General features: G+C 46.9%; 1 protein-coding gene across 1 annotated transcript in view; it reads left to right on the forward strand.

The window, feature by feature from the left end:
• LOC146866945 (importin-9-like) overlaps positions 1-18818 on the forward strand; it is a 245671-nt gene that overhangs the window by 174675 nt on the left and 52178 nt on the right. The window contains exon 7 of the mRNA XM_085603271.1: positions 11131-11217. Within this exon, the coding sequence (XP_085459397.1) occupies positions 11131-11217 (87 nt within the window). The remainder of the gene's footprint in view (positions 1-11130; positions 11218-18818) is intronic.

Raw genomic sequence — 18818 nt, forward strand, 5'->3', positions numbered from 1 at the left:
GCAAGTTCTTGGCACCACTGTTCAGTCACAGCTATGAAACTGGTCGAATTCCAAAATCATGGACTAGGAGCATTTTTTTTTTTTTTTTTTTTTTTTTTTTTTTTTAAAAACCTTTATTTGTGCATCTTAAAAGAACAAATACGGGCCTACAACCGTCAGGCCGGCCACGATACAATGAAGCACTGATACCCACATTACATCCCCCGTGCGTCAATGGTCAGGATTAACAACGAGTTATGAGTCACATACTGGAGATATCTTTGACACCCGGGGAAGGAGAAGTGAAGGTTAATTTTAAGTTTTTAGATTATTTTATCAAAGAAAAAAGTCAATGAAGGATAAGAACAAAGGAGATTCGAGTCCGCAAGATAGCCTCATCACACGGGAGAGCAGCAACATCAGTAAGAACAACAATGGAAGTAAAAAACTCAAACAGTGAGGCGGTGCCGAAATATAACAGGATAGTCACATGAGCAGGTACGCACCCCTCCGGAGCCGCCCCCACTTGATCCACCCCACACCCGGACCCCGAATCGAAGAAAGTAGAGCGCAGAGACATAGAAGAAAAAAGGCCCATAGAACTAATTAAGAACAGAGTATTATCCCCCCACCCTACACCAATGCGGAGGCTACGGCCTACCCCCCCCCGACATAGTGCCTGTCGCCCAATGAACCCGAAATATAGAGAAGAGAGAAAGTGGGAATAGAGTAAAGAAAATAAGAAAACAGAAAAGAAGGTGAGGAGGAGCCCACGGGACACCAGAGCGCCCCGAACCATCAGCCAGTCATGGCCCCCACACACTGAGAGCCCACTACTCCAAAAAACGGCATGCGAAGATACCATGGCACCACAGTGTAAGCGAATGGATACAAGTCGCGATGAGTGCGCGCAAAACAGACATACAGTTCCAGTCCCAGGCCAGCCCGTCCATAAACCCTGGCAATAGAAGTCAGTCTAGCCCTGGCCCGATCGCGGGCGTGGGATTAAACCAGCCCCTGCATGAAGGCCCCGTGTCCCGAGCAGACAAAGACAAGATGGCCGCTCGTGAAAGGATGGTGAAGTAGGATCACGAAATGGCCGCCAACCATCGGTTGAGGTCCCTCTTTGCACCACATAAAATCCAAACCTGGCAATTAAGGTACAGGAGTTCCACAAAAAGTAAGCCGTGGACCACCGCGGACGGTTCCACGACGCCGTTAGGTATCGCTCAACAGGATAGTCCAGCGGACGCGGCGAGGCAGGCAACAATGAGGCAGGCAGCCATGACCAGGGGGACAAAGTGTCCGCAGTTGAGGTGTAGAGCGGTGTACCCTGAGCGCCAGGAGCGCCAGGTGAAGGCATCAGTGTAGTACAGTCATACATCGCCGTTGCGTCCCCGCAAGTGGACAAAAGCACCGGGAGATCCACGCCCTGTAGATGACAAACAGTGCGCTCACGACCCGCAGCCGACAGTATGGGGTCAAGCCGCTCACTCAGCGCTTGCAGGCCAGCGCACATCTGTAGTTGGAAGTCCCGCAGGGCAGCCAGAACGGAGCCGCATGTCGGCGGAGGCTGGGCCCCCACAGCGGCAGCAATCCGGGACGGCACCGTGGAGCTGGTGTCCGTAAGAGGGAGGGCGAAGTGGGCAGCGGGCGAGACCGGAGTAGCACCCCCCAGCCTCGAGCAGGCACTCAGCGCCATGTTTTGCCGCTATACGGTGCAATGGCCGAGGGGGGGGGGGAGTCGTGGCAAGGAGTCAATTCCCCTCAGGTCTACGCCGCAACGGGAACGGCCGACAGTCGCTTCTCTTCTCGCAGGTTCCCTTCGCCGATGGCTAGGCAATAGGCGAAGGGGGCAGCAGCATCCCACAGCGCGGTCATCAGAGCGGGACAGGAGACACGCCGCACCGGGGCCCACCCCACAGCTCCAGCCCAGCCGGCACAGGGTGCAGAAGGTGTCCGGCCGTCCCTCTCCGGGCTCATCCGGCAGCGATCCGTGGTGCGAGGGGAGATCGGGACCGCGGGGCTCAAGTTAGCGCTCGCTGGTCCGGTAACTGCGGAGCTTCCAGGGGGCCAGCAAAGGCCGTAATGGCGCAGGATTTCAGTGCCGAAGACAAAAGCACCCAGAACTCGGGCATCCGGGCGGGCTGAGACTCCGGGAAAGCGGCAGCACGGTCAGCGCGTCTTCGCACACGTTTCACCTCGAAAATCGGCGAGGATGGGCATCAGGATAGTAGTCCGAGGCCACGGACCGACGGAGCCGGGCGCTCAAGCGTCTGCTCCGGTCGCCATCTTGGCTCCTCCCACGACTAGGAGCATTTTTATTCCACTCTTAAAGAAGGGCTCATGCCTTTCTCCCAGTTACTACAGACAAATTGCTCTACCGGACTCAACTGGGAAAATCTTCGCTGCAAGTATCCTGGACCACCTGAAAGACTGTGCCTTTTCCAAGGGTGTGATTCCGATAGTCCAGGCAGGCATTCATCCTAAGCACTCAGTTATTGATAACATCGGACTTTTACAAACATAAATTGAACAATGAAATCCCAGATAGTCTATAGTTAATTTGTAGATTTCTCAACAGCTTTTAATAGGTTCGACAAACCCACCTTATGGAGGAAATTGGAGAAAATGGGGATCCCTGACAGCTTATTAAGGCTAATCGAGGCATTGCAAACAGCAACGTGGTGTAGAGTCCAGATGGGGAGTGAAAATGGTCTAACTCGCAAGATACTCACTTTGATCGGCCTTAAGCAGGGCTGTCTGCTAGCCCCTATACTGTTATCCATATTTGTGAATGATTTACCTGAGTATTTAGTAGGAATAAAGTACTCCTTCTGCCCCACTGCCCCCCCAATAGCTTTTCACAAAATCCAGACCTTAATGTAGGCAGACGATGTGGTCCTATTTGACCGAACACCGATTGGCCTGCAACACAACTTAGACGCCCTTTTTAGCTATACTGAAGAATATTTACTGAAAGTAAATATCTCAAATACAAAAGTGTTTGCCATTTAGGGGAAGGAAACATCATACCCACTTTAACTGGAAATTGGGAGAGGAAAGCAAAAAGTGTTTTTAGGGAGAATGTTCACACAGACGCTTGAAAATAATTCTCATCTTCGGCACTTAGAATTGAAGGCTACAGCCCATTCAAGTGCACTAAAGAGTTTTTACTCTTTCTCAGGAAAGAGGCACTTCTACCCACTCTTGGAAATGTATCGAGCCAAAATTCGACATATGCATTAGAATACGTCCCAATAGATAAATGGCATTTCATGCATAAGTGCGAAGGGAAACTACTACGGAAAATAACGAATACTAGTCAGACTACCCTGGTCCAAGCACTTCCAACTAAAACTGTCCCTGATTAGTGCCTATACAATCGCCTTGCCCAACATAATCAGATGGGCATATAATATGATACACGCAGGTAAAGATACCTTGCAAATTATACTAAAGCTCGCAACCTTTGAGGTTGGATAGAGCAATTTTACTTTTAACAAAAATCTTATAGTAGCTTTATCTCACTTTGAATGCAAAATACCCCTCTTACAGTCTTGGACGCTGGACCATCTAAAACTATTATTAAAAATAAAATATGACACCATATCTTAGCTTTGTCCTAGATTCTGCTCACTGTTCTCAACTATCCCACTATAGATCCTATTTAGTGTCTCTTGAGTATAAGACCTACCAGCAGTATCTGAGATTTACACTGGACCACAGGGTTCAATGCTGTATTTGTTACGATCGCACTCGGTAGCCGCTGAGGGCCGGTCACTACGGAACCCGGGAGGTGAACAACGGAACATTCCCAAGAGCGAACTACAAGACCCAGACATCCCGGCCATCCCTGAGTTTCGTAATAGGTCACGAGACAGGAAGCATAAAAGACGGACACACCCTCCGGAAAACGCCGATTATTCCCGGATGTTACCCGTCAGAGAAGGTACGTGCTACGTGCGTTCAAGAACCGGCTCCATCGTTTACCTGCGAAACAGACCTGCAGCATCGGCTTTCCCGAAGACTCCTTCGTTGGAAACTCCCGTGAAGCGCCTCAGAACTGTCCCTGTGGCGCTGTCACGCACCTCAGATCCCGTTCCTCAAAGAGAAGAGAGTGCGGTTCTCTCTTCTCGTCTCCCGCTTGGAAATTGCCAGGCGCCCTACCCGCGAAGCGTTCCTCGACTCCCGGCTCCTCCGCGAGACGAGTAGTAGCGCCACCCGACTACCATAGCCCGAAGGATTTCCGGGTCACCAGCGAGGGGTTTACTCCTCGATACCGGCCTCCCCCGGGGAGCCGCCAACACCACCTCTGCCCACAGGATTTCCGGGCCGTTGCACTTCAAGGAGATAGCGCTCCTCGGCTCACTGGATTTCCGAGCCTAGCAGTGGCAGCGCTATTGAGCTATCCTATCTTACTCACGACGTCTTCCGGGTGGAAGCGTCTCGACGCCTTGAGGCCACAGGCCCGGCCAACAACCTGCGACCCCTCCCCGAGAGACAAACGGGGCTCCCCGGAGTTCGCAGGTGGGAAGAGCACCCAGCTAGGCGGATCATACCGGACTCCGGTTAGGAGCAACCTAGCCCGGGGCATTGTCTTTCCTGTACTCCTCCTTGCTCCCGTCCAAAGAAGAAGGGGAGTCCCTTGGTATTCCCACAACTAGGAGGGCGGAGAAATCAGGTAAGCGAGCTACACTCATAGGGGATCAGAGAGGGGGATTAGCAGAGCAGGCCCACGCTTACAGAGTGTTTTGCTTCCTTCCAGATCTCCGTCCCTGCCGTTCCTGTCCTACCTTCCCTCGCTCACCTGCCCCCTCCATCCGAGGGTATCATACGTCCGCCGGACTAGGGGCAGATGGGAGGTGGACCCTGTTTAGCATCAGCGTCATCCTGAGGAGAGGCCACCCGAGGGGACACGACAGAATTATCAGGCTATACTTTAGAATCTTGCCTTTAGACTCTCATACTAAGCACTGGGATAAAACACGTGCTTAAACAAGACTATGTAAGCTCTGTAGTGGAGGGGAACAAGACCTATCCCATGTGCTATACATCTGTCCAAATACATTGATAGTAGAAGTCTGGCATCGTTTTTTAAACCTCATGTACTTTAGACACAAGGTATTTACTGTTAACAATGTGATCGTTATAATTAATTCTCCTCCTAATGAATTTGTTTGTTACAATCTGAATACCTTTTTTAAGTATTTATTATCAATGTTTTAGACAAACTGTATTTATTATTAAGTCTCATTTTTGTGTGTTCTCTGTATTCAACTTTAATTGTTGGCCTTGTTAAAGGTCTAAATCAATTAATACAAACATTCTTACTATAAAATGTTATTCACAAACTGCACTTCTAAAGTACTGCTGTGTTTTTTGCAGTAGTACTTCAGAAGTATCACAAAATGCTGCTTGTGAATAGCCCTCAGACCCTTCAATTTGGTGGAGACACTTTTGGTATAAATAGGGAATAGCTAAAAAATATTAAACTTACTCAAAAGTGTAAACAATTTTATATTTGTGAATCAGGCCCATAAAGTGATAAGTTTAACAAAATAAATTAGTAAATGTGCACCCATAGAAGTACTCCTTGAATGGGTACAAATGTACTATTTTTGGGAATTCACAAACATTGGTAGTATATGACTTGGAAAGCTGTGACAATCTCAGGTTTCCAGGCATACTACTGCCAATCAAACACCTAAAAGCTGATGGGATGAATGCTTGCAAGTAGTCTAACCAGTAGCAACCCCTTGGGGTAGCATTCGAACTCCCTGCTTGTTGCCCAATGTGCCACTGTGGACGGAGGCACACCTTATGCAAATCAGTACTGACCCTCTTCCTCTTGGTTCTCTCACCCCTCCACCTCCATTCTTTCTTAGTTAGGAAATGTAAGATTTATACCCACTGAAGATCACTGACTAAGTAACGCCCATGCTCTTACATTGTGATCTGGGTGCAGTCTCTGTAGTAGTGCAATCCAGTAGTAGAAATCCAGTTGCCTCTGTTGTACAGAGTATAGCTCAGTAGAATAATAGAAAAACAACCTAAGTAATAACCTGTTGTATCAGGGTTGTCTCACTACATCTATTATTTGCTTATTGGGCCAACCTCTTTGGTCTTGGTAGATAAGCCAGGGCAAGATTCAACCAGCTCCTACCAGCTAAGAGATTACATATGCATTTTAATTATGACAACTCACTTTATTTTGTGTAATGTGTTGCAGTGGTGTAACATAGACCCCCCGCGGTGTAGGGGGAGCCCAGTTCCAGGGGGCCCCATCAGCACATACCCTGACCTGAGACCTCTTGGCTGAGTCCGAGGGGGGGCCCCCTCAGGTTTTGTTACGCCACTGGTGTGTTGCTCCTCATATTGCTCATGTTTCTCCTTATCACTTTAAGTTTTTAGAATTATCTGATCTGAGGGGGCCAATTTGGGTTTCTATGCTGGCTCACCTTCCTGTGAGTTTTGCTCTAATGCTGTGTGTTGCTGCTATTCATGAGCTGCTTAACACTGCCTTTAAAGCCACCAATTTGTTGTGACTTCTGATGCGGTTCTCTTGTTGGCATTAAACTCTGTCAACTTCTTCCCCCAAAGGAAGGGTCCTCCAGTGCTCTGTGTTGCAATCTTCACATTCAGATCATGGATTGGGGATGTCCCCGAAAAAAAAAAAAAAAAAGTGGACAATCCGTGGTTTATGGTCATGTCCTAACCCAGTATTCTGTGCTAGCTAACTAGGGAAGCAGGTCCTATCTGCTATATATTTTATCAAGTTTAACATGGACGTCGTAAATGGAGGAGAAGAAGGAATACTCTTTAAGATTGGTATGTTCCTTTGCCCAGACATCCGTGGGTGACCAGTATTTTCGCAAAGTTGACAAAGCCTTGGCTATCCTTATTGATGCTGCCATGGCCAGTGGAGATTGAGATTTATCCCTGTAAAAGTCCTTCACCCCATTACAGCCTCCACCCAGAAGCATGTGGGACCAAGTACACTGGGTTATTACTACTGATCGGGTGTCATAAAATTCTTCCTGACTAGTGTTTGTGGCGTATACATTAGTTAAAAGTACCTCTTCATCATCAAGATGATCCAACAGAAAGACACATCTGTCCTCGGTGTCCGCCATCTGTCATGGAGTTTAGATGGCAAAGGCTGAGTATCCTGTGCAAAATAACTTGTGTAAGGAGGTGACTTTCATAGCAGGGGGTACCACTTTGGCATTTTTGTGAGCCCCTGTCTTATTGTAAGCCACAGCGTGGAAAGGCTGAATGTCCGGTGTGCAAACCAGCATATGCATAGAACAGGCAAGCTTCAAAAGTGTCTTTACCTTGTTCTTGGGATGATTGTTTTTCACATTAGATTAAATAATACACTTTTTGAAGTGCCATAGTTATTTTTCATAGATTCAGTTCTACTGTTATTTTTTCCTTTCACCAATTAGCTCACACCTTTAATTCTGAGTTTGTCATACGTATCAATATTCTAATGTTGTTTTTAGATTAGAGCCTGATTCTATTGTTAGTAGTCAGCTGAGTTGTCCGGTTCGTCAGAATGTGGCAGGGGGCCTAAAAGGAAGCCATAGTATTGGAAGCAGTCAGGTCAAATCCATTACTAGCCCACCCTGAAGTCAGAGTACTCTAACTGAACTTGTTTCAGGGTAAACTGAGAGACTTGCATCCACAAGTCCACAACAACAGCTATGCTATTCAAATACCCATTTACCGAGCAGGGCAGGTTGGGTATTTAATCTGCAGTCAGACAGGATAAATCAAAAGGATAGTCCTAAAGGCAAACCAAACTGCTTGGTGTCTTTATTCCTGCTAGAATGGGAACTGGTTGAAAATTTCACATTGAGTGATTTAGAACAAACTGTGAGAATTTTCACACACACAAACCACTTTGCTGGACAACTAGGAAATTGATTGAGGCAGGCGAGCTCAAAGCACTTGGTTAAATGCTCATTCCGTATCTGAATAAGAAAGTACAGTAGCGTTCCTTGTTGGAAAGTCTACAGCGCTGCCTGAATTGTCGTTAGATTTTTAAGGAATTCACTGTAGACTTTGAACTTGTGAAAGAGTCCAAACTTGCAGCACTGGGTCTGAATTCCTATGCAGAAGTGCCAGCACTTTTTGATGGGGGGCATGGCTTGCTGCCCATTAAGATGGCCGCTTCCTAGATTCCCCTAAAAATCCGGCACATAATCCATACAATTATCCTACCTTGAAGACGACCATAGAAGACCGGAATCAGCGGTGCACCGATCGATCTGCCCTCCGGGCGTGTGAAGCTGGAGGGATCGGGTGAGGCGGTGCGGCCTGCACACGAGGCTGAGGCTGAGGCCGGGGACTGGCCTTAGACTCGGACCCAGCGGGCGACGCTCAACTGCCGGCTTTGTGAGCACATCCATCAGAGCCGGCAGCCTGTACTGGGGGCTGTGCGGCGCGGTCGGGTACCGACACGAGATCGTGCCGGTTCCCCTCCCCTCTCTTCTCCCCCCCCCCTCCCCCTGGCTTCGGCATCGAGAGGCGGACGGAGGAGGGACACCTGTGGCGCTGGCTCCTGCTCGACCTACAGCTTGACCTGCCCTGAGGTGCTTGGGGAGGAGGACGGTCATGATGCCTGCTGCTGCTGGGACCTGCGGTGAGTCGGAGCCCATCGGGGGATGAGTCGGGCCCCGGCTCCAGGCGAGGACTGCTGACGGGGGGAACGAGGTGCGGGACGGAGGCGGGAGCACCCACTTGGTGAAGAGTAGGGCCTGGAGAACCCAGCAGAGACCCGGCCCTTCACTACTCCTGAGCCCCATCTGTAAATGCTAATCTCCAGGGGACACAGCCCAAGCTAACAAGGACCTCGTGGTGGAGGCCATTATTGAAGCCATAATCTCTGGAAGCGACCCCTGGGGCGTGCAGGGCGACCCGGGGCAGCATTAAGCCGCAACTACTAAGAGGGACACCGACCCCGGGGAGAGCCGGCTGAATTAACGCCCGGAGCCCATTGCAGACCTGGCCTACTGAACAGGTTTCTCCGGGGTATGGTCACTGATGCCTGCACTCGGACGGTCTATACGCCCGGAGTGGCTGACAGAGTTCACTCGGCCAGGTGGAGTGCCCCCCCCCCCCCCGGGACCGCGTGTTTCTTGGCGGTGCGACCAATACTAGCGCTCTGCCCCGACACCTTTCAGGTAATTGCGCGGCGGGAAAACCGACAGGCCGCGCGTGGAGGGACAATCCCGCGGCTGGCGGCGGCGATTACCGGCCGGCGCAAAGTTCCCCAGACAAGAAGGGGGCGGGGCAGGGGCCCACCCACAACCGCCCAGGGCAAACTGGACAAGTATGCATACGCAAAAGACTTCCCGGCTCTGCCGGACCGCAAAGAAATGCCGGACAAAGCCCCGGAAGGAGAGGGAGCAAATAAAGTGACACTGGATGACATTATGGCCGCTCTCACTAATGTGCAGTCAACGGTGGGCACCATTTCTACGGATGTATCCTTCCTACGGGCTGACTTCCAGAAAATGAACGCAAGGGTCACGGAGGTGGAACAAGTAACGAAAACCCTGGCCGGGGACACAGCCACATTGCTTGAAAAAGTTAGCCACCTGGAGCCTGAAAACAAAATAATGGCGGCGAAGCTGGGTGACCAGGAGGGGCGCTCTCGCCGCAATAACGTCCGACTCACAGGCATTCCCGAGAGTGAAGGGGGCCCGGCCATGGACCTTTATGTTTAGGAACTTATAAAGACAAGACTCCAACCAAGGGGGCTCTCCACCTTTTTCTCAGTAGAAAGGGCGTACAGGGTGCTAGGCGGCAAGCCTAAGTCTAGAGCACCTCCCAGACCCGTCCTGGCCCGAATTTTTAATTTCCGTGACCGGGATGCAATACTGCCAACGGCAAGAGTGGCCCCGCCGATTCGCATCCAAAACTCTGTGGTATCCTTTTTCCCGGACTACACAGCTGCGGTTACACAGCTGCGGTTACCAAAAGTCGCAGGAGCTTCTTCGAGATTAACCCCTTCAGTGCCACGCCCTTTCCCCGCCCTGTGCCGGGCGTTACATTAGCGGGCGGGGTTCATGACGGGATAGTCTCGTCATGGGCACAGCGCAACCGTGCTCCATGACGAGACCATCTCGTCATGGGCACTGAAGCGGTTAAAAAGGAACTTCGGCGCAGAGAATTTACTTACTCCATACTATTTCCGGCAAAGTTACGAGTAGTGGCGGATGGCAAAACTTGTTTTTTTGACACTCCTGAAGAGGCCCACGAGGGGTGGCGATGAGTGGACGGATCCAGACAGTCAGAGAGACGCCAACAACAGCGAGGGGTGGAGGGGGACCCCAAGGATCACAGTCGAGAGCAGGAAGACGACAGCGCACAAAGGTCGGAGGCTGAAGAATGAAAAAAGGGGACGGGGCACAAATGGACATCGCCGACCTTCAAGGACTTATTCAAGGGCTGCCAATAAAGAAGTAATGAACACGCCGCCGGATGATATCCAGTTAGTGTGACCGTCTTCATCAGACGGAAGGGCAGGCCAGGGTCCGCAGCTGTAGGACTAGCCGTGCGGCTAAGGCGGGATTCGAATGAATAATGATCTTCAAAGAGGGGTTAGACTACAGCGTTCCCCGGACTTCTCACCCCCGAAACGCAAGTACTGTTACAGGTATTGGGTATGAAGCGCTCTGCAATGTTGGGGTGGCGGGTAGTTTTAAATCCGTCTAGCAGGGAGGTAGGGAGGGGGATGGAGGGAGTGGGTACGTTGTTATGGTTATGTTTTTTCTTGTTAGCGCGCAACACACAGGCACTCGTATATAACACCTTTCCAGACCTGGGTTGGCAGTGGCCCTGTTCATGTGACTCCGTTATACCAACTACACACTCTAACAGTAGTGACAACACCAAATAAAGAAGTGCCAGCACTTAACCTTTTTAGGTGTTGTAAAAACAAAAGTTGCCAGGAGGGTGAACATAGTGAGTTGCAGAAAATGAACATTGGGGGGTTAGAAGTTTGGTAATACTGCATTATGAAGGATTGTAATGCTGTTGAAATAAAATGCAATGATATATGAATTTATTTTCTGTGTCTGTGCATTCGGAAGGTGCTGAACAATTACTTTATAGTTATTGGTCGCTTTTTTCTGACAGGTGTATGGGATACGCACAAGGTCGAGTGCAGTGGAAATCTTCACCACCTGTGCACACATGGTTTGCAACATGGAGGAGCTTGAAAAGGTAGGAAAGCTTGATTTCTTTGCATGTGTCCTGTCCAGAGCAAATAGCAATACGAGTTTAAATAGGTTTTTTATTTCATTTCCCGCTTTGTGTTTCCATTCATGACCCACATGTGGATAGTTGGTACAGCTTCCTGTAATGACCATCTAAGATCAGAAATGTTCCTTATACACGCAAGACCTCTACAATCTACACTGCTCTGCTGTTTCTGTACCTTTTCCACACACATAACTACTTATCTGCTTCTAACCATGCAATGAAATGGTTCTAGCTGGAAGACCTTCATTGACACTTTGACTTTGATGTTAGTAATTGGTATATGCAGGTCATTAGCTGGCTGCAGCATTAGTTGTTAAGAAGTGAGTTTTAGTTTTCATTCCGTTTCTGAACTACGTGTGGTTTAATTTGGTTTCCAAACTACATGTCCTCAGATCTGATCTGCATGCTCAAATGAAACTTTGGTGCACATTGGTCAGGGGTTTTGTAGCTTGCCCTCTCGATGCATTGTAAATAGACTTGCAGAGCTTCGCCTCTTGCACTGCCTGGATTCCCTCCTAGGTTCCATTGCTTTTAGACTGCTTTTTAATAATTCTCCAGTACTTAATTTCATCATGCTCCATGTTTGTTCCATTCGTATTGCTTGTAATTCAAAACCTTTTCAATAAGTATCTGTTTTGAATCAACATTGTAAGCTCGTTCTGCCCCCTCCCCCAAAACCTCACACCCCGCTCTTTCATGTTGGATACGTTTCTGCCTTTTGTGCGGGCATAGCCTTTTGTCATGTAATATAAGTAGTTGAAGTATTTAAATGATTTCCTAATGAAGGAAGGAAAAAAGTATCATTGCTCGATAGGAACTTCTAAAACATAATTGGCTGTAATCAACCAGTTTTTAAGGATACTCCTTAGTGCTGACTATAGTTCATTACTTCTAATAGGCTCTCATTGTTGAGCGTTTCACATCTCTTTTTAGTTGCTGAACTTTAGTAGTGTCAAAAATTGCTGCACCATAACTTAGTTTCTTTTCCCTTGAAGGTTGTTCTGGATGTTTTATTCATGTCTGTGGTAAGGTGGTATCTCCCCCATATTATACCTCAGCAGTCTTTTTCAGCCTCCTGTTATAGTTCACAATACATTTGCGTGACTCCATTCTAGTCTTTTGCTTCCACTTACTTCGATTTAAGTGTCTTTGTCCATGAGTGTCTTTGGTTCCGCATAATCCCATGTTGACTTAAGCGTATGAACAGTTCACCAAAATGACATTTCATTTGTGTTTTAGCCTTGTGTGTCTTGATCAATGCAATTTCTTTTGTATCTCCTCATGTTGAGGGTATCTGATTGTTGTAAATAAAACAAGCTGAATCCTTCTTCAGAGGCACAGAAGCAGTTTATTAGACAATAACCCATTGACACCTAAAGGTCTGGCACCACAGCTGAAACTGTTAATCAGATTTCTAAAGTGCACAGCTACTCCACAGTGTGTGCCGGTACTGAGAAAACATTTCCGCCAGTACCTCAAAAAAAAAAAAAAAAAAAATTATGTACGAGTGTACATTTGTGGTGGTGCCTGCACACTTATACATCACTCTGGGGCTGCAGTAACGGCATGACGAATATACACTTGTGATGACGATTGCACTCAGATACAACATTGTGATGAAGATGATGATGATGATGAACAGCGTTGGCAAAAAGCATTTGGCGAAGTCCGTAGGTCTGCAGTGGCCAAGCCAAAAGGCGAACCTGATTTATTTATTAATTTTGAACAGCCTTTGGTTGCATGAAAGACTTCTTCAGCAAAACTGCGAATCTTTAATGTGCCACCATTGGTTATTGGTAGAGGAGAATATAATACATCATAACAGACACAAGTGCTTGATATTGTGCAGAATAGATGCAAAATCTAATTCCACTTTTCATCACCTAACATACTATCAAGGGTTTGGAGACAAATTGCACTGGACTAGCAAGTACAGAAAGTACACTCTTGCATAAAATAATATGTTAGAGTTCGCTCTAAAACATCAACAAAACTAAGGTGTCTTTCCCAGCTTTAAAGGGGAATGTTGTCAAATTCTGGAAATAAATGTGTTGAGAAAGTCAGAATTTACAACATGGAGCCTACATGTGTTCTGTATATGTACAAGGCACCTACTGTTATATCTTTGTATGAAAACACCACAGAAAAGTTCTTTGACTGAGAATAGGGAAGAACAACTGCTATCAGCTCAAGCGTTCTGCAAAGGCATGGCCATGTTAGCAAATGTTGCATTGCCACAAAGGCTTATTAATTTATTCTTACCTAGGCGACTGGTTGCTTAATACTGACTCCAGTCACAAGGTGCTTTAGAATCTGCAGACAACCACCTCACTACTTCAAGTCTTGGGTCTGTACATTTCTGGTTCTCACTGGTATCCCACACCGAAAATCAAGGGATGATAAGTTATTTTCCCTGGATTGGGAGTTACCACGTGAACCCGGGAATACCGGGTCCAGGTCCTGCATGTAGAAATTACTGACCAAAAACTGCACACATTTGCTACCTGTTTCATTCAGGTGGTAAATAGGTGCAGGAGATGTTCTGGCAGGTAGTAAGGTATGAGGTGTTGGGGGAGAGCAAAGCTGATGATCGGGGACTGTTTGCTGTTCCTCATGTTGTCTCCAAAGAACATGCAAGGGTGTGGGAGAATCTTCGCACAAAGACTTGGGTCAGCAAACCCCAGAGTTTCTGGACCTGTTGATTCCAGAGCAGGATGTACTGGGAAAGATAAACAGTCCAGCATCAAGATTGCTCTGTGTCCCTGCCCTTGGCCACTCGTAATGAAAGCCATAGGCTTTTTTTGGTTAATGCTAAAAATAAAGAATCTGGTTCCTTCATATGACAGTGTCCTCCATAGAGAGCAAGTGTTAATGTCATGTAACAACTACCAAACATTTGGCTGATTGACCTTTTGCATTTTTTTAATCCTTTAATGCAAGATTTCATAAGCAGCCACTTAAAGATTGTCTGGAAGACCTATAATCTTAGAAAACGGGGAACTGGTGCGAACAAATCTTGAACTACTCCTCCTCCTCCTCCTAGTCAGTCCCAATTTCTGTCATGTAAGAACAACCAGCTTCATGGCATCCCAATTTATAAATCTCCAGCTCAGATCATTGAAAGGGATGTTTTGGTGGAAGAATGGGGAACCCATCTGAGTGGCCTATCGAGGGTAAGCAGTTCCCTTCAGGGCAAAAGGATCACACAAATAGGCTTGCCATTTCTTTCTTTCCAGAATTATTTTGTATTTTCACCTAAATCTCAGTCTGGCTCCTCGGCTTCTCGCCTTCTTCGCGGTTGCCATATCTCGGGCTGAGTGCTTTCTCCATACCCTTGATGCAAAAAGCGCTTTAAGATACTTAGAAAACAGAATTGCGTAAATCTCAACTGCTATTAGCCAATTAATACGGTCATTTGCACTGACTTGGCTTCACTAAGCAGACTGTAGTCGGAAATATTTTGTAGCAAAATTTAATCTGAATCAAAAAGCAAACCGATCATTTTCGGTAAAGCAGCCATAGCTGCTCTAATGTGAAATGGCTCAGTCCTAGACTTTTGTGAAGTGGCTTCTTGGGCCTCAGCTCATACATATATAGAGTACATTCAGACTCTAAGCCTGGTGTGTCAAGCCTCCCTAGGTAGTCTAATTGCAGAGACTGTGTGAAACAATCACCCAGGAAGAGGTGTGGCGCCGCGGCCAGGGCGACTAACTCCGGAATCAGGGGATCACGGTTCGATTCCCGGCAGCAGATTAGCCCAGCACCATGTGACTCTGGGCAATAGCTTGCTTAATCTTCCTGACGGCCCCCAGCGCCTAGAGACCCTTACGGGTGATTGTTCGCGCTTTACAAATGTGGATTATTAATCATTCCTATTCAACCTCCCTATTCTAAGGCAGGGATTTGCCCTACTGTTCTCTTTTTTATGTTTCTCAGAGAGAATAGATTTCTCCCACATGACACAGAAAAATGGTTGGCATTGGGTGTTTTCAGATCCTCAATCCATCCTTCAAAACCAAATTGCGAGGCTGACAGTGCGGTTTCTGGGGTTCAGGCATAGTGTATTTCAGTAGACTGCAAAATGAACTAAGGGGGCTACCACTGTGCTGCATGCAAACAATTTATTTTTGTTTCTCTGTTTTAAAAGGACCATGAGTCAGTACAGCTGATCATTGAGGACCTAGAAAGCAAGATTGCTGTGTGTTTTAAACTCCTTTTTAATATTCAGTGTGTTTTAGGAATAAAGGGGCAGATGTATCAAGCATTTTTGCGTTTGCAAATCGGCAGATTCGCAGAATCTGCCCGTTTGCAAACTCAAAAATTGCTTTTCCGATGCAGCAAACTTAATTTTGCGATTCAGTAACCTGTACCGAATCGCAAAATGGGTTTGCGATTCGGTATTAGGAAGGGCCGTGTTTAGGGCGTCATTTCCTAATACCGAATTGCATCTGTATGTATGAATGTTTTGTGACTGCAATTGGCGGTAGCAAAATATTCACATTTTACCATCTACTGCAAGTAGGTGGTAACCCATTCTCAAATGGAAAGGGGTCCCCAAGGGACCCCTTCACCTTTGTGAATGTTTGTAAAACCATTTTTAAGAGCAGGCAGTGGTCCCACGGACACTGACTGCTCTTAAATAATGTAAAGAAAACTTTTCTATTTGTTTTATATAGCATCTCGTTTTCCTTTAAGGAAAACTGGCTGCTTTACGAAAAAAAAAAGATTGCTTTATTTAAAAACAATCACGGACCTGGTGGGCTGCTGATTTCAGCAGGCCACCATCCCCGTGTTTTTTGCGATTCCTAGGAGGTTGCAAAGTGCGATCTACCTCATTAATATTCATGAGTTAGGTCATTTGCGACCCCCTAGGAATCACAAAAGGTGTACTATATACCTTCATACTTTGCATTTTGCGATTTCCTAATTGCGAATCATTGTGATTTGCATTTAGGGAATCGCACAATGCTATCTAAGTACATCTGGCCCATAGTTTATACATTTGTATTAGAAGATCAATAAAAAGAGAACTTAAAAATGGGCTTTACACAGGTATTATGAGTTTGCTTTATTTATAGAAATGGGTGTTTCTATTTTATAAATGTCCCTCGATTCTACATGTGGGTGTTTTTTGTTGTTTTCCAGGGTCCAATGATAGAAAAGTAAAAAATAAAAATTGTAAGGAAATGCCTCATTGCGTGTCCACTCCCACAGTTTTGGATTGATGGTGCTGGTTTTTCGACTTGTGAGTGCACTGAGGCCTGCTTAGCAGACCTTAATGCCAGTGTTCTGACCCTCTACGAATTGCATTTCGAATTGGATACTCACAATTGGCAAGGACTGACTTATTTATACCTCCCTAGTATATGTTACCCAGCGCATTTAAGGCATTGTCCCCACCCAGGGTTGCATTACTATCTGTGCCATCCCATGTGACAAAGTACAAAATGGCTTCCAGCCTGTCACTGCAGACTGGAAGGGCAGTGTTTTACAATGCTAGCTCGACTTTGCCATTTGCACAATGTCAAGAGAAACACACACACACAAGCCCTCCCCCCTCTGTTTTGAGTCTGCCTGTGGCTCCTGGCTTGATCCCCAGCCTACAGCAATGACTCCAAGGATCAGTTGGCTGATCCCTCTCGAACCAGCACAAGCGACACAAGCTGAAGTGGCCCAAACTGACAAGTTGGTAGCCACTGCCGAATTTTTGCAGCTACCAGTTCCCGGGCCCCCAAAGAGGACAGACCTGAGATAGCCAAAGGTTGCACCTGAGCTTTCCTGGCCCAGGATTTTGATCCAAGTTCAGATTCCTAACAACCAAGGGACACTAGCCCCCACCCAAGGATGTGGCTTCAACCGTGGTACAGACTGACCGGTAGCCTAGCATTGGCTGGCTTGCTACTGCAATGTAGAGGACTTAGATAGACCCCGACCTATGTGGTGAAGATCACTCCCCTTCACCTGTGGACTGAGGAACCACCACAAAGACACCCTAATCGACCACACCACAACCAGATCATCTTTTCGCCTGCATCCCTAAGCATCAGGACCACTCCATTGTATTCTATGAAGGTTGTTCTCTAACGTTTGGATCTTGCCCTAAAACCTCTTTGGTAGCCAGGTAACTGTCCAAAGTCTCATCTCTGGCCCCCTAGACCTCTGTCATGTCAGATTTGGTCACCTAACCCAGGCCGGAGTAGCCTGTTACAAACTTTTCAAAAGTTTAAAACGTTTAAAAAATGCTTATTTGCAGTTGTATTTCAAAGTTATTATATTGTTTGAAATCTTCTGGAACTCTCTGGTGGATTTTTCTAATCAAGGTCTCTAAAAAATTAATTAAAATATCTATTTTTATAAATTGGTGTCCCCATTTTTTCGTGTGTTGTGACTTTATTATTTCGTTGTTTGATGCTGTTAAATGCATTATACATTGTTCCTTTGCTGAGCCTTAGTGCTTGCAGCCACAGCTACCCATGGTTGAGGTTAAGTAAACAAGCCTAACTGGACCCAAGAGAGTACTGCATGATAAAACCCCACAGCCCTATCGTATAGTACACCCAAATCTTCACAAAAATGTTCAGTATGTATTAGTTCTTTAGAGACTATATGTATATTTGCCTGTGCTTTTTCGCAATTTTCTTCTGAGTTTTGTTAGGCGAGTAGTTGTTTGAGAGCTTTATAATGGATCAGACATATGTTGAGGGCTACTTAAAACACTGGCAAGCACAATCCTGCCCCAGTGTAGCTGTCCGAACCCGTGTCTGTGGTCTACTGGAGGCACCATGGTTTAGCCAAAGCTAGCTGGAAGGAAAAGGGGATTGCTCTCTGTTATTGTTATTGGACATTTGCAAGTTATGTTATGTTATGTTATGTTATGTTATGTTATGTTGATTTATTATGCGCACAGCTACTCCAGCAAAGGAGCGTCCCGGCGCAGAAACAAGGAGAAACATAACACAGCCAGAGAAAAGAAACCTAAAATAGAGAGCTAAAACAAAAAGGCCTTGATGGCTCTCCGGAAAGACAACAGATCGTCTAACTGACGGACTTCAACTGGGAGGGTGTTCCAAATCAGTGCAGCTTTCACGCTGAAGGAGCGACCCCCCATCCGACTAAGTCTAAATCTAGGAACCACAGCAAGGGCCTGGCCCTGAGAACGGAGGCTACGGGTGGGGACATAGAAAGAAATGAGGTTGGACAGAATTTCAGGGCCTATACCTCTTAATATTTTAAAAGCCAAGCAAAGGACCTTGAAAAGAATACGCTTCCTGACAGGGAGCCAATGCAAGGAGCGAAGGACATTCGCCACCGGGGAGAATCTAGGTAGGCCAACAATGGCTCGAGCCGCAGCATTTTGGACCCGCTGCAAGCGGGTTAATTCAGCCTGATTAGCCCCAGCCAGAAGAGAACTAGCGTAGTCCAGGCGAGAGATGATAGTAGCCTGGACTACGAGCTGTCTGGTTGGGGCATCAAAATATTTAAGAACAGGTCTAAGTCCTCTTAACAGACCGAAACAACAGGCTGCCGTTTTTTTGGTATGACCTATAAAGGTAAGGCCAGCG

This window comes from Triturus cristatus, chromosome 1_2, assembly GCF_964204655.1.
Source record: "Triturus cristatus chromosome 1_2, aTriCri1.1, whole genome shotgun sequence".
Classification (NCBI taxonomy): domain Eukaryota; kingdom Metazoa; phylum Chordata; class Amphibia; order Caudata; family Salamandridae; genus Triturus; species Triturus cristatus.